We start from the raw sequence: 11855 nt of genomic DNA, 5'->3' as shown, positions 1-11855 counted from the left end.
ATATATCACAATATCTTTCATGGATTTATTTAAGAGTTTTGTAAATGTAAACACTATATAGTAACTTGAAAAAGAAATTTCATTCATTAATAATAGAGTGACAAGGCAGCCTTGGTACATATAAGGGTCATCGAGGGACAATCGAGGGTTATCGAAGTACCATTTTCTTTTGATAGCATACAAAGGGACAAGGGATAAGCAAGTCATAAACTTTCAAGAGTTACAAGGTAGAAACAAACAAAGAAAATTAGTAAAATCCAAGAGTGATCATCAAAGCTTAGTGAGAAGTATCCATATCATCTTGAGTCTTCTTCTTCTTCAGTTTGACCTTTTCTAGCTTCTCAACAATAATCTTCCATGCAGCTTCTTTTGGAGAGAGAGCTTCTTCTTTTTGCTTCCTTTTATTTTCTCTTTCATATTTGGCAACAGTAGCATCCTTAGCTATAAGCCAAGTGTCTTGAAGGAATAGTTGATCATTCTTTTCTTTCAGCACGTCTTCATAGGATTCTTCCAACATTCCTAATTCAGCATCAAAATACTCAAACTTCTTCTTCCAATGGTCTCTTGATTTCTTCATTTTTCTTAGAGCTTCTTGGAGACTTTAAATTGTTGAAGGAACTACAATGGGTGGAATATACTCCTAATTGGAGGTACAAATGTTCCAGGGAGAATAGGCATTCTCATTTCAGCAGCTCTGGCAGTGACCCAACTATCAAAGGGTTCAGGAGAGAGATCCCCCTTGGTTTTCCAATCTTTGATTTCTCTTCTATGACTTGGATGCCAAGCATTAGCAATCCTTTCTCTAAACTCTTTGTTTTTAACTCTTTCTTCCAGAAATAACCCATCCAATAGATTGCTCCTTGGTCTTTTGTCCATAGGAAATCCAAATTGACGATGAGCCAACACGGGGCTATAGCTGATTGCTCCTTTTGTACCAATGAGGGGCACATTAGGGAAATCACCACAGCAGTCCAAAGTCTTCATTCTACAGAAGCGATTGTTTGTCCAAACAATCTCAATATTGGTAAGAGTCATGATCTTGTGTGACCATTTCAATCCTTCTTTCTGGCTCCAGAATTCAGAGGTGTCAGGCAGATGAGATATGTACCACTTGTATAACAAAGGAGTACAACAAGTAACCATTCCCTTTCCATAGGAATTACTGAGATGAATAGAATAGTAAGTGTCCCCAAGTAAGGTAGGAACATGATTCTTCTTCATAAATATCTTGATGGCATTCATATTAACAAAGTTGTTAATGTTAGGGAACAAGAACAATCCATACACCAACAAGGCAAAAACAACTTCAAAGTCTTCTTCCTTTCTTTCTTGTGAAAAGGTGAGAGCTTTCTCAATTAAGAACTTAGCAGGTAATCCAGGTAATCCTCCCTTAGTAACCATGTTCTTTTCAACTTCTTTCTTTCTTAAATGAGTGGATTTTGCAATATCACAAGGCTTGGGATCTTGTTCTAAACCATTGAAAGGAATTCTTCCAGTAATAGGCAACCCAGTGATGGTTGAATACTCTTCCAAGGTAGGTAATAGTTGATAATCAGAAAAGGTGAAGCAATGATACAATGAGTCATAGAATTGGATCAAAGTGGAGAGGATTTCTTCTTCCATCTTGGTTTTCAGGAGATACAACAATCTTCCATACTTGCTACAAAACTTGTCTTGATCAACAATCAAAGATCCCAACTTTCTTTATTCTTCCACCTCTAAACTCTTGAAAGTATATTTCTTGGTTTTTCTTCTTTCTGGTTCCATTCCTATAATGTTTACAAAACAAAAGGTTTCTTTTAATTCCTTGAAAGATATTTTGTTTTTAGATGCATGGATGAATGAATGCAAACATAGCAAAAACATGGGTTTGGGGGTTCAAAGTCACGAGCATGGAGCCAAAGGTCTACCCATCCTAAAGGTGTGTACTATGGTTATTTTGTACCTGTAGATCAAGGTTCTATTGTTTCCCAGACTCAAGCAGCCCAACTTGGAGATTGTAAACTCTGTATCAACATACTCATTTAAACAAAATCCAAGAGAACCTCATCTGAGCGTAGCCTCGTGTAACAACTATTCTGAAAATGAACCAGACATAGTTTCCACGTTACATCTTAATGGCCAAGATTGGTTAAGGGTTTCTTGGGCCCCAGCTTCTACAACCTAGTTGATTCCAATGATGTATTCCCAACTACATGGTCAACAAAGTTATTTCCAAAGAGGCCTCTACTGAGCGATGGATCTCAAATTGACTTCTTTGGGACTACTCCCTCAAGATCAAAATGACTATACCAGTCTCCTATAATAACTGTACACTCTAAATCCGGGTTAGGATTTGTCTCACCATAAGGGGCATGACTCCCTTTCCCAATACAACCCAATAAAATAACAAGTATACACATAGGAGAATAAAAGGCAAAAAATGAAGGGTTAAGTATAAAAATAAAGATAATAACAAAAGATAATAAAAAAAACAAATATTGGGTCAACACTTCCAAAGATACACCAATAGTTTGATCAGTATCCCCAACAGAGTCGCCACTTTTCTATAGCGATGAAATTGGTGAGACTAGAGTCATGGGAAGACTTTAGCTCATTTTAAACAGATTCACCACCATGCTTTATTGTTTCTAAAAACGAATGGGTGAAAGAGCGAATAAAACCCACAAAAGTTTTTAAAATCAAAACTAATAAACTTATCAGAGTTCTGGCTACGGAGGGTTTGTTATACAAGGGGAAGGTTTTAAGCACCCCTCAAATCCATGGTGTTCCATGGGAACCTCTTTGTTTTATGTTATTGTCTTTTTTTATACATACCCCTTTTTGAAAATTCTATGTGAAAAACTTGTTTGAAATAGAGGGTGGGGATGGGAAGAGAAGTTTTTGAAAGTGAGCTCGATAAGATATCGCATGTTAGGCCTACATACCCCTTAGGTGCAATAGAGAAGTCAGAGCTTCTGTAGTTCCTCTTAAAAGGAAAATAAAAGGGGGCCAAAGTAGCCAAAATCTTTTTGGTGTGTGAGCTTCAAAATACTCACAAGTATTTAAAAGAGGGTTAAGCTTTAAAATACTTAACAAGTTTAAAAAGGGATTAGGCTTTAAAATACCTAATAAGTTTAAAAGGTTAAGCTTTAAAATACTTAACAATTTTGAAAAGGAATTAGGCTTTAAAATACCTAATAAGTTTAAAAGGGTTAAGCTTTAAAATACTTAACAAATTTTAAATTAAATCAAAAAGACCTAGCTTTAAAATACAAGGTCAATGGGTTAGGAGAAGTTTCACCGGGAATAATTCTTCTCTTAACACCAAAGTTTCAAAACAAAAGACCTATCTTTAACAATACAAAGGTCAATGGACTAAGAATAGTTTCATCGGGAATAATTCTACTCTTAGTGCCAAGGTTTAAAAAACAAAGGGGTTAAGCTTTAACAATACAAAACCATAAACAAGTGAAAAGCTTTAAAATACTTAACACAAAAGTAAAAGAGATTGGAAAAGAGTTTGAGTACCTTTGATAACTTAGTCAATACCATTCCCATCCTTTTGGATAAAAACAACAAACTCAAGCAATTAACAATAAACACCTCAAGTGTGTGTGTGATATCATGTGGCACAAGAACAAACAAGTGAGTATGATAATTAATGAGTAAGAGAGATGGATGTATCTAAACCCTTGGATTCAAACTCATGTATGAATGATGAATGATTGATATGATAAATAAACATGGGGTTTGATAAACAATACATAAGAGGAATTAACAAAATAATGATTAGAATAACAATTAAGTACAAAACATGGATTAAAATCAACAAGTATGTACAAGATAACAAACTTAATTAATCATGGATAAACAAAAGATCAACATGTTTTTGGGTTAGGGTTTTAAACCTAAGGTTTTTTTTTAATTAGGGTTTTGAATTAGAGTTTAAACATAAACTCCTAAATCTAATCGATTTTAATTGTTTAATACCAATTTCTTTAAGAGAAATGGTCTAAGGGTACATGAAGAAGTCAAGAACATTCTATTCTAGCCATAAACAAATATTTACAAAACATTCATAAAGTCCTATTAAAGAAATAATCAAAACAAAACAATTTTTTAGTTGATTTTTCAATATGAAAGACATGTTTTTTGATTAATTTTAAAGTGGTAAAATTAAATATTTTTTGGGATTTTTTAACATGGCATGAAAATAGACAAAATAATTAAATCACACAAAAAAGAACAAGTTAAAAATATTAATTTTACTATTTTTATGGGTTTTTGAATTTTATAAAGAAACTAAAAAAAATAAGTGATAAAAAATAATGGAAATGTGGCCACCAAGGTTTGAACCCACACCCTGACTATTGCAACACAAAACACTAGCCACTGGGCCACGCGTGTGCAGGTGATCATAAGGCCCATTCAATTCAATACATGTTAAAACAAGTGAATGAAAATAGTAAAAAAAATAAAATCAAAAGGTCTGGGGATAGGGGGATTCGAACCCCAGACCTATGGGTTTTGAAGCGCCTTAAGGGGGAATGTGGTAACCAAGTGAGCTGTAACGATGTAGTCGTTAGGTATATGACTATAAATTATTATATTTTAAAACGCGCCCTAAATGAAATTTTCTGAAACTTCATCTTCTTCACTCAGCAACGTGAAGAACAACAACATTCAACCATGGCGCCAAATTCAATCATTTTCAAAACTCAATCATTTTTAACAAATTAAAACCCTAACATGATCAGAATAACACCACGAATCTAACCATGCCATTGACACACATTTATTCATAGTAAAACTCATGAATTTCTGCAATTTGCGTATGAACCCTAAAAATGAAATTTTAAATTACATGTTTCTGAACACGATGGTATCAAGAAATGCAACAAACAAGGCTCAAACAAGTATACTCGAATTCAAGAAAAATACCTCTAAAAGTGTGGATCAAACTCTTGCTTGGAGTGATTCTGGAAGTGTTGCAACTATTTGGACACCTTCAGGGACCCTCAAGGAAGCTTTTAGAATGCTTAGAATGCTTTGATCACCATTGCAACTTCAAACCCGATTTCACCTACAAAGCAAAAAAGTTATGGCTGGAACTTATAGTTCCAAGTGTTACAAATCCAAAACAGGTGTTTGGATAACTTCTAAATGATGTTTAGAAGGTATCCAACACAAAAGGCATGAAAACGCACAAGTAAATTTGATTTTGACAAGTTTGGTTCAAAGGGTGCTTTAATGGAGTTTTTGAAAGTTGATTTCTGGTTTTATGTGTTTGGCAAGTGTTTGGATGTTATGGATAGCTTCCAAATGATAAATAGAAGCTATTTGAAAGGTTATTTTGGTTTGAAAGTGTTTGGTTTAGATTTTGGTTGGTTATGAGCTTAAAGAAAGCTTTAATGGAGTGAAAATGGTGATTTTTGGTTAAGGGGGACCTTTGAGAGGTTAAGGAAGGTATAGACACCTTCTAAATGATGTTTAGAAGTTGTCCAAACCTTTGGTTGACAGCCGGAATTGTTAGAACTCAGAATCACTATAAAAATGCAAAGATAAGAAAAGTGAGAATTTCAAGTGATAGGTGACTTGGAGAATTCTGGTGTAATTGATCAAGGGAGTGATACTCTCTATTTATAGGCAAGATTTACAGTTTGTGGAGGGAAAAAACTCAGAAGTTTGAAGCTCACATGTGATCTTGTACCATCTTGCTTGTTTGTGAAGAAATGAGAAAGTTATGGTTTCAATTAATGGTACAAACTTTAAGCATGCTTGGTGTGACCTTGGTCTGAACTTTGGGAGCTTGCTTGTGGTGTTTGTAATGCTTTTGGTATAGAAGAAAAATTGTAGTGGCTCAAGGAGAGTGGACTTTATGATTAAAGTAGCTTTACTAGAATGGAAGTGTTAACTTTGTGCCATTAATGAAATGATCACTTGGATAATGTCTTAAACACTTAGATTATAGCTCAAAAGCAAGTGTAATCTTTTGATTATGGTGCTTTGAACAAATTATATGGGCTGAAAGAAAGGAATCTTTGCATTTGAAATGGTTTTGGTTCATAACTTCTTCATCTTCATTCTTGAATTCAAGTGTTCATGGTGCCTTCTTCACAAAATCATATCTCATGGATGGAGCCATGGATTTTCATGCTACTTATCTCTTTGGAAAGCCATTGCTACATACTTCAATTCACTTGTTGAAAGTTTCTTCAAACTATTTTTGGATCATTGAGAAAAATGGCCATAAAGTTAAGAAAAAATCCAAGTAAAACACTTGAAAATTTCTAAGTCTTTTAAAAATTATCTTCTTAATTCCATATCTCTCAAAATAATCATTTTTTGCAAAAAGTTCCAATATGATAAGTTTTTTGTTTTGCCAAGATCTACAACTTTCATGTTAGGAGACTTTTGAGTGTGTAAGCAAAATTTGGAGATCCATGAATTAGGTCAAAATACACTTAAAAACCCTAGTTTGACTTTTTGTTGACTTTTTGATTCTTGATGAATTCTTTGAATTTTCTTTGATCAAATGTCTTCAATATCCATATGATGATGATTTGGATCCTTAAAAGTCCATAGTTGACTATTTTTCTCAAAAGTCAAAGGTTGACTTGCACAGTTGACTTTTTCCAAATGAACTGCAGTTTTGTGATTTTCAAATGAATCAAGCTCTCCTCTTCAAATGAATGATATGGATGGACTATAAAGTTGAATTGGATGCCCTTGAATCATATTTTGAGTCTTGGAACCATCTCTTGATCAAAAGTCAACCCTCTAGTGAAATTAGGTCAAAAACCCTAATTTGAGCTTTTGATGATCTTGAAGGTGATTGATCTTGCATTGACCCATCCTTGGACCTTGGTATTTATTAGAGAGTCCATTGAATCATATAAGAATGTTGAATTTCTTTGTGGGTCTCAAAACCTTAGTTTGCTCAATTTCTTCTTGATCAATCTCCTGTCTTGGGACACAAGCAACAAACAATAATTTTTTTAAATTTTTGGTTAGCAAATGATAAATGCATGATGATTATAATGAAAATTATGATCCTAATATTTCAGATATGGTGGGATCTCAGTGGTCAAAAATTGGGGTGCAACAGCTGGTTGTTGCCTTGATTGGCCATAACATAGTTAGGTGCAACATAACCAGGTGGAACTTGTGGTGCTTGAGTTGCTTGAGGCTTCGATTGATTTTTATTATTACTCTATGAAAAATTGGGATGGCTACACCATCCTGGATTGTAGGAGTTGTTGTAAGGATTGTTGTATCCGTCGTTGTTTTGGCCAACATATAGTTGACTAAAACAGGATTTTTCGAACATTCTTCAAACAAATGGGCTCCTCCACAATACACACCCTCAATCTAAGACGCGTCAATAACCACCTTCACTGGTTCAGGTTTTGTCACTTTAGGGGGTCATCACATTCTTTATCATCTGGTGGATCTGAGCTACTTAAGAACCTCGTGAACTCCAACAGGTCTCTTTTGAGTTGAATTTGCAGTAGCTATAGTGACAGGCCATTCATAAGTGTTGGTAGTAATACTCTAAATCAATCTATAACCTTCTTCATAAGACTTAGACAAAAGAGCTCCACCACTTGAGGCATCTAGCATGTTCCTTGAAAAGAAATCAACCCATTGTAAAACGTTTCAAGTTTAATATAAATTGGGTATGCCATGGTGTGGACATTGTCTAAGCAATTCCTTGAATCTTTCCCAAGCATCGAATAAATATTCATCATCTCTTTGCCTAAATGAAGTAATTTCCTTTCTCATCTTAGCATTATTGGAAGGAGGAAAATACTTAGCCAAAAATTTCTCATCTAATTCATTCCATGTGGCAATGGAAGTAGGCTATAAGGAATTTAACCAAATCTGGGCCATATCTCTTAGAGAATAAGGAAACAACCTTAAACGAAAGGCATTATCTGTCATGCCTGGAATCTTGAAAGTACTCGCAACATCCAGGAGTTGTTGTAAGTGAAAATGAGGATCTTTATTAGGAGAACCTGAGTACTGACCAATTGTTTGCAGTATTTGAAACATCATAGGTTTAAATTCAAACGAGACTGTACTAATTTTTGGTAAGATGATACCAATACTCATGGTGTTTGGATCAAAGACTGCATTGTTTCTGATGTTGCATGCCCTATCATTGACAATGCCAATAATGTCTTTATCAACCATGACAGGGATTGCATCCTCTTCTGCAACTTACTCAGGTATTTCTGGGTAATCAAATTTTTCTAGATTAGCAATAGTTGGGTTCTCAACTGGATGTGCAGCACATTGTTGTCTTCTTAGCGCTTTGAGAGTTCTTTCAGGTTCAAGATATCCATTGTAAACTGGGCGTAATGACCTGTGCATACAATAGCTAAAAAAACGTGTCATGACATCAAATTACAATAAATGTTAAAATCTCACATTCTATAAAACACAAAAAATATAAACACAAAATAAGAAATGTAACTAAATATATCCCTGGCAACGACGCCAAAAACTTGTTCCTTGTAATAATGTTGTGTCACATGCAAGTATACATGTATGTTTGATTACAACAAGTGATAAAGAAAGAGTATCGTACCCACAGGGAAAAATGTATTTACTTAGATTGATTTTGTAGTTGATTATATTTGAGTTTTAAGCATGAGCAGAGAGAGAAATAATTTGTGATTTTTTGTGTTAATTGTTTACCTAAAACACTTCTAATAGCTTGAATAGAAGAGTGGAAATATAGGAAGAGTTAATGAGTTAATCTATGATCCATTAATATTTTAGAAGTGAATATGTGTGATAGTGTGCAGTTTCGTGACATGCGAGGTCAGAGTGATCATGTGGTGTATCTCTACAACATCAAAGCATGTATATAAAGGGCAAGGGAATCTTTAAGCCTCCCTTATAACCCTCATATACATCTATTTGTATTCTCATATTCCCCAATAGTTGCAGCTCCTTATCTTTAAGTAAGCTAGGCAAGTGAATATCTCTATCCTACTTATTCAACCATCCTTATTAAGAAAACCACTTGTTGTTGGATCTCTCAAAACAACAAGCTGTAATTTACTACTAAGTAGATCAGGCAAAGAAATAAACTTATAATAGGTTAACATATATTAAAGCAAGTCACTAAACACACACCATATCACATAAAAACAACTTAATATTAACTTCAAATTGCTCAACTACAAAAGGTTTAGCTCATACTGAGTTGAGTACAAACTACAAACATGGTTCTCAGAAGAAACATCCTTAAACACCTAAGAGAGACTTGAGAACTTCTTGAGATGGATAATCTTCAAGAGATAACTCCAGTCGCGCCAGGGCTCAGCGGTTGGTACATGATTCAGTGAGAAGAAGAAAACTCTTTCTACTTTCCACTATTCCTCACATTTGTAACTTATGTATTTCTCTTGGAATTGTTGAACTCCTTTCTCAATCTCATCAAAGTCCTATTTATAGTCTTCAACTAGGGTTCTTGTGGCATCTTGGATCATGAGCCAAATTGAGTAAATCAAATCATGCTCATCACAAAATTAGCATAATCACTCAAATTCCACTATCGTACTATGCATTTGTCTTTTAGCGTTGCTCACTCTTATCTTTTGATTCAAATGAACTTTTCTCTTTAGTAAAACAAATATTCCCTCCAATGTTTCCATCATTCCACGTATGCCCTAGAAACCAGCAGGGTTCACATTGTCTTTCCCTTAGCTAGGTTCATTCTTGATTCACTTTGTGCTCCTTGCTGCAGACCATTGGAGTCTGGCCTCAGCTTGACAAAACTATCCTTTAAACAAGTAAAAACACATGAAAACAACAAAAGGGAGAACCTATTATGTTTCAAGCTAATTATTATAAAAACAACTAAAAATTAATAAAATCATAAATAAAAAGCTAACTACTATTAATAACTCAAAAGATTAGAGCATGTATTAACTCACAAAATATGGGTTAACAGTTGCATCTCTAGATTTTCAAATCGCTGTGACTTTTCATTGCCAACTACGGTTCAAACATCTAAGAAATTTTACAACGAATTTCTCATTTGAAAATGTTTTTCCAAGAGTTCTCATATGACTTGCAAAAACTCATCAAGACCGATACTAGTAGTGATGACAATTTTAGCCTTCAAGTTGTGATGCACATTTCTTTATAAAGAGACCCCATTAAGAAAATAGGCCAAAAATCACTCAGCAGAGAGGGGGTTCTTAATCTTAGGGATAAGAGTGAAAAATTAGGAGACAAAACAATGAGGAAGCGATACAAACTGATGAAATTCATCAAACATGATCCCAATGTCTATCTTTATCAAGGTCCAAAATCTTTTAATAAAAGAGAAATTAAACCCATCTAGACTTGGACTCTTATTTCCGTCACATTGAGAAACAACCCCATTAAACTTCTCAAGCACGAAAGAAGCAGTCAAGACCAAATTATCTTCCAGGGAATGGGAGCGGAATGACACCCTATCAAGTATGGGTTGGTCAACATTCAAATATTTAAATCTATCACAACAATAACTAAAAACCTCTTTCTAAATATTGGTCACCCCCTAAACCTAACAATTACCCACCTTAAAGGCTAAGGTCGAGTTTATACTGCTCCTACTTTTTTTTTAGTAATCAAGATATATTAAAAGGGAGAACTAAGGGTTCTCCAACCCGATTACAAAAGGAACGGCTAAAATCGACAAAAGAAAATTACAAACCAGTTACAATTACGAGAGGAAGAACAACGGATCCTTACAAAACTCGTAAAAGGAAAAATTGGATCGAGTAATATTCCCACAAAACGTCCACCTCCATGCCAAAAGCTTAATGTTCCAAACGATGTCGTTAACATTCCATGACTCATTCCGAAAACACACACCGTTTCTATCCAACCATATGGCCCAAGAAGTAGCAAGCCAAATAATCCCCAATTTTCTATCTTTCACCATATTCACACTAAAGAATAAGTGCCAATCCATAAAATTCGACAAGCACTCTTCACTAACACTTTCCCCTTTACCCACCCAACTTGCTATAACACCCCAAATTTTCTTAACCACCCCGCAACTAAAAAAGAGATGATTCCTACTTTCCATACAATTACCACAAAAAGTACATAATAAATTCTCATGAGAAAAATGCATACCTCGAATCTCCAAAAGGTCCTTTGTTGGTAATCTATTAAGAAACAACCTCCAACCAAAAACCTTTATCTTAAAAGGGACCTCCAATTTCCACAACAAACCAAACGCACCTTCATGAATATTAGAGGGGCCAAACGGATATCTAATAGAATCGTAGAAGGAATAACATGAAGCTACCGAAAAAGAATTTTTGGAATTTCCGGTCCACAACACTATATCTTTTTCGAAATTCCACCCCCTAAAATCCTCCAACCTACTCCTCAAAGTGCACAACTCTTCCGCAATAACGGGATTAGACAAAAAAACCTCGGAAACTCCAAAATCACCCCAAGTCCAAACACCATCCGACCATCCTCCCATAGCCGCAACCGAGACTTTCTTCAAGCAAGAAAATTCGTACAAGGCCGGAAACGCTACTAGCAAAGGAGTGCCACCCAACCATTTGTTAGACGCTGGCCTAAGGATCTAGAGGGGGGGGGGTGAATAGATCTCACAAAGTTTTTCGGAATTATTTCGAACTAAGGCGAAAGCGGTTCTGAATCGACTTGCGTCTATTCCGGACCGTTATTGCAAGGATCGTATGTGTGACAAAACCACAAGATAATTGAGATTAACGATGAGATGATATGTTATCGAATCAATATGTTTCACTTTTAGAAAATCGATCAACTTCTGATTTGATAAACTTTGATTTGCAATGCAGTAATAATGAAAGAAGCAAAAACACAAA

At 34.9% G+C, this 11855-nt stretch overlaps 2 protein-coding genes and 1 non-coding gene across 3 annotated transcripts; 1 reads left to right on the top strand and 2 right to left on the bottom strand.

Annotated features, from left to right (window-relative positions):
• Positions 1–618: 618 nt before the first annotated feature.
• LOC131597460 (uncharacterized) lies at positions 619–1623 on the bottom strand. The gene has a single exon (XM_058870157.1). The coding sequence runs from the start codon at positions 1621–1623 to the stop codon at positions 619–621; it is 1005 nt and encodes a 334-aa protein (XP_058726140.1).
• Positions 1624–7663: 6040 nt separating this feature from the next.
• Positions 7664–7770, top strand: LOC131600769 (small nucleolar RNA R71). Its single transcript, XR_009283378.1, has one exon. It is a non-coding gene; the product is annotated as a small nucleolar RNA R71 (small nucleolar RNA).
• Positions 7771–8205: 435 nt separating this feature from the next.
• On the bottom strand, positions 8206–11485 carry LOC131597459 (uncharacterized). Its single transcript, XM_058870156.1, has 2 exons — positions 10713–11485; positions 8206–8350 (listed from the first exon to the last, which is right to left on the bottom strand). The coding sequence occupies exons 1-2, from the start codon at positions 11483–11485 to the stop codon at positions 8206–8208; spliced, it is 918 nt and encodes a 305-aa protein (XP_058726139.1).
• Positions 11486–11855: the final 370 nt, after the last annotated feature.

Source organism: Vicia villosa, linkage group LG4 (genome assembly GCF_029867415.1).
Source record: "Vicia villosa cultivar HV-30 ecotype Madison, WI linkage group LG4, Vvil1.0, whole genome shotgun sequence".
NCBI classification, from domain to species: Eukaryota; Viridiplantae; Streptophyta; class Magnoliopsida; order Fabales; family Fabaceae; genus Vicia; species Vicia villosa.
Note: the sequence above shows the minus strand (reverse complement) of the source record. Positions and strands in the feature narration are given on the sequence as shown.

Excerpts from the sequence above, each read along its gene's own strand:
- LOC131597460 (XM_058870157.1), bottom strand. The coding sequence starts at position 1,623 with ATGGAAGAAGAAATCCTCTCCACTTTGATCCAATTCTATGACTCATTG.
- LOC131597459 (XM_058870156.1), bottom strand. The coding sequence starts at position 11,485 with ATGGGAGGATGGTCGGATGGTGTTTGGACTTGGGGTGATTTTGGAGTT. Across the intron at positions 8,351-10,712 it reads GATCCGTTGTTCTTCCTCTC|GTCATTACGCCCAGTTTACA; the intron begins GTAATTGTAACT and ends TTGTATGCACAG.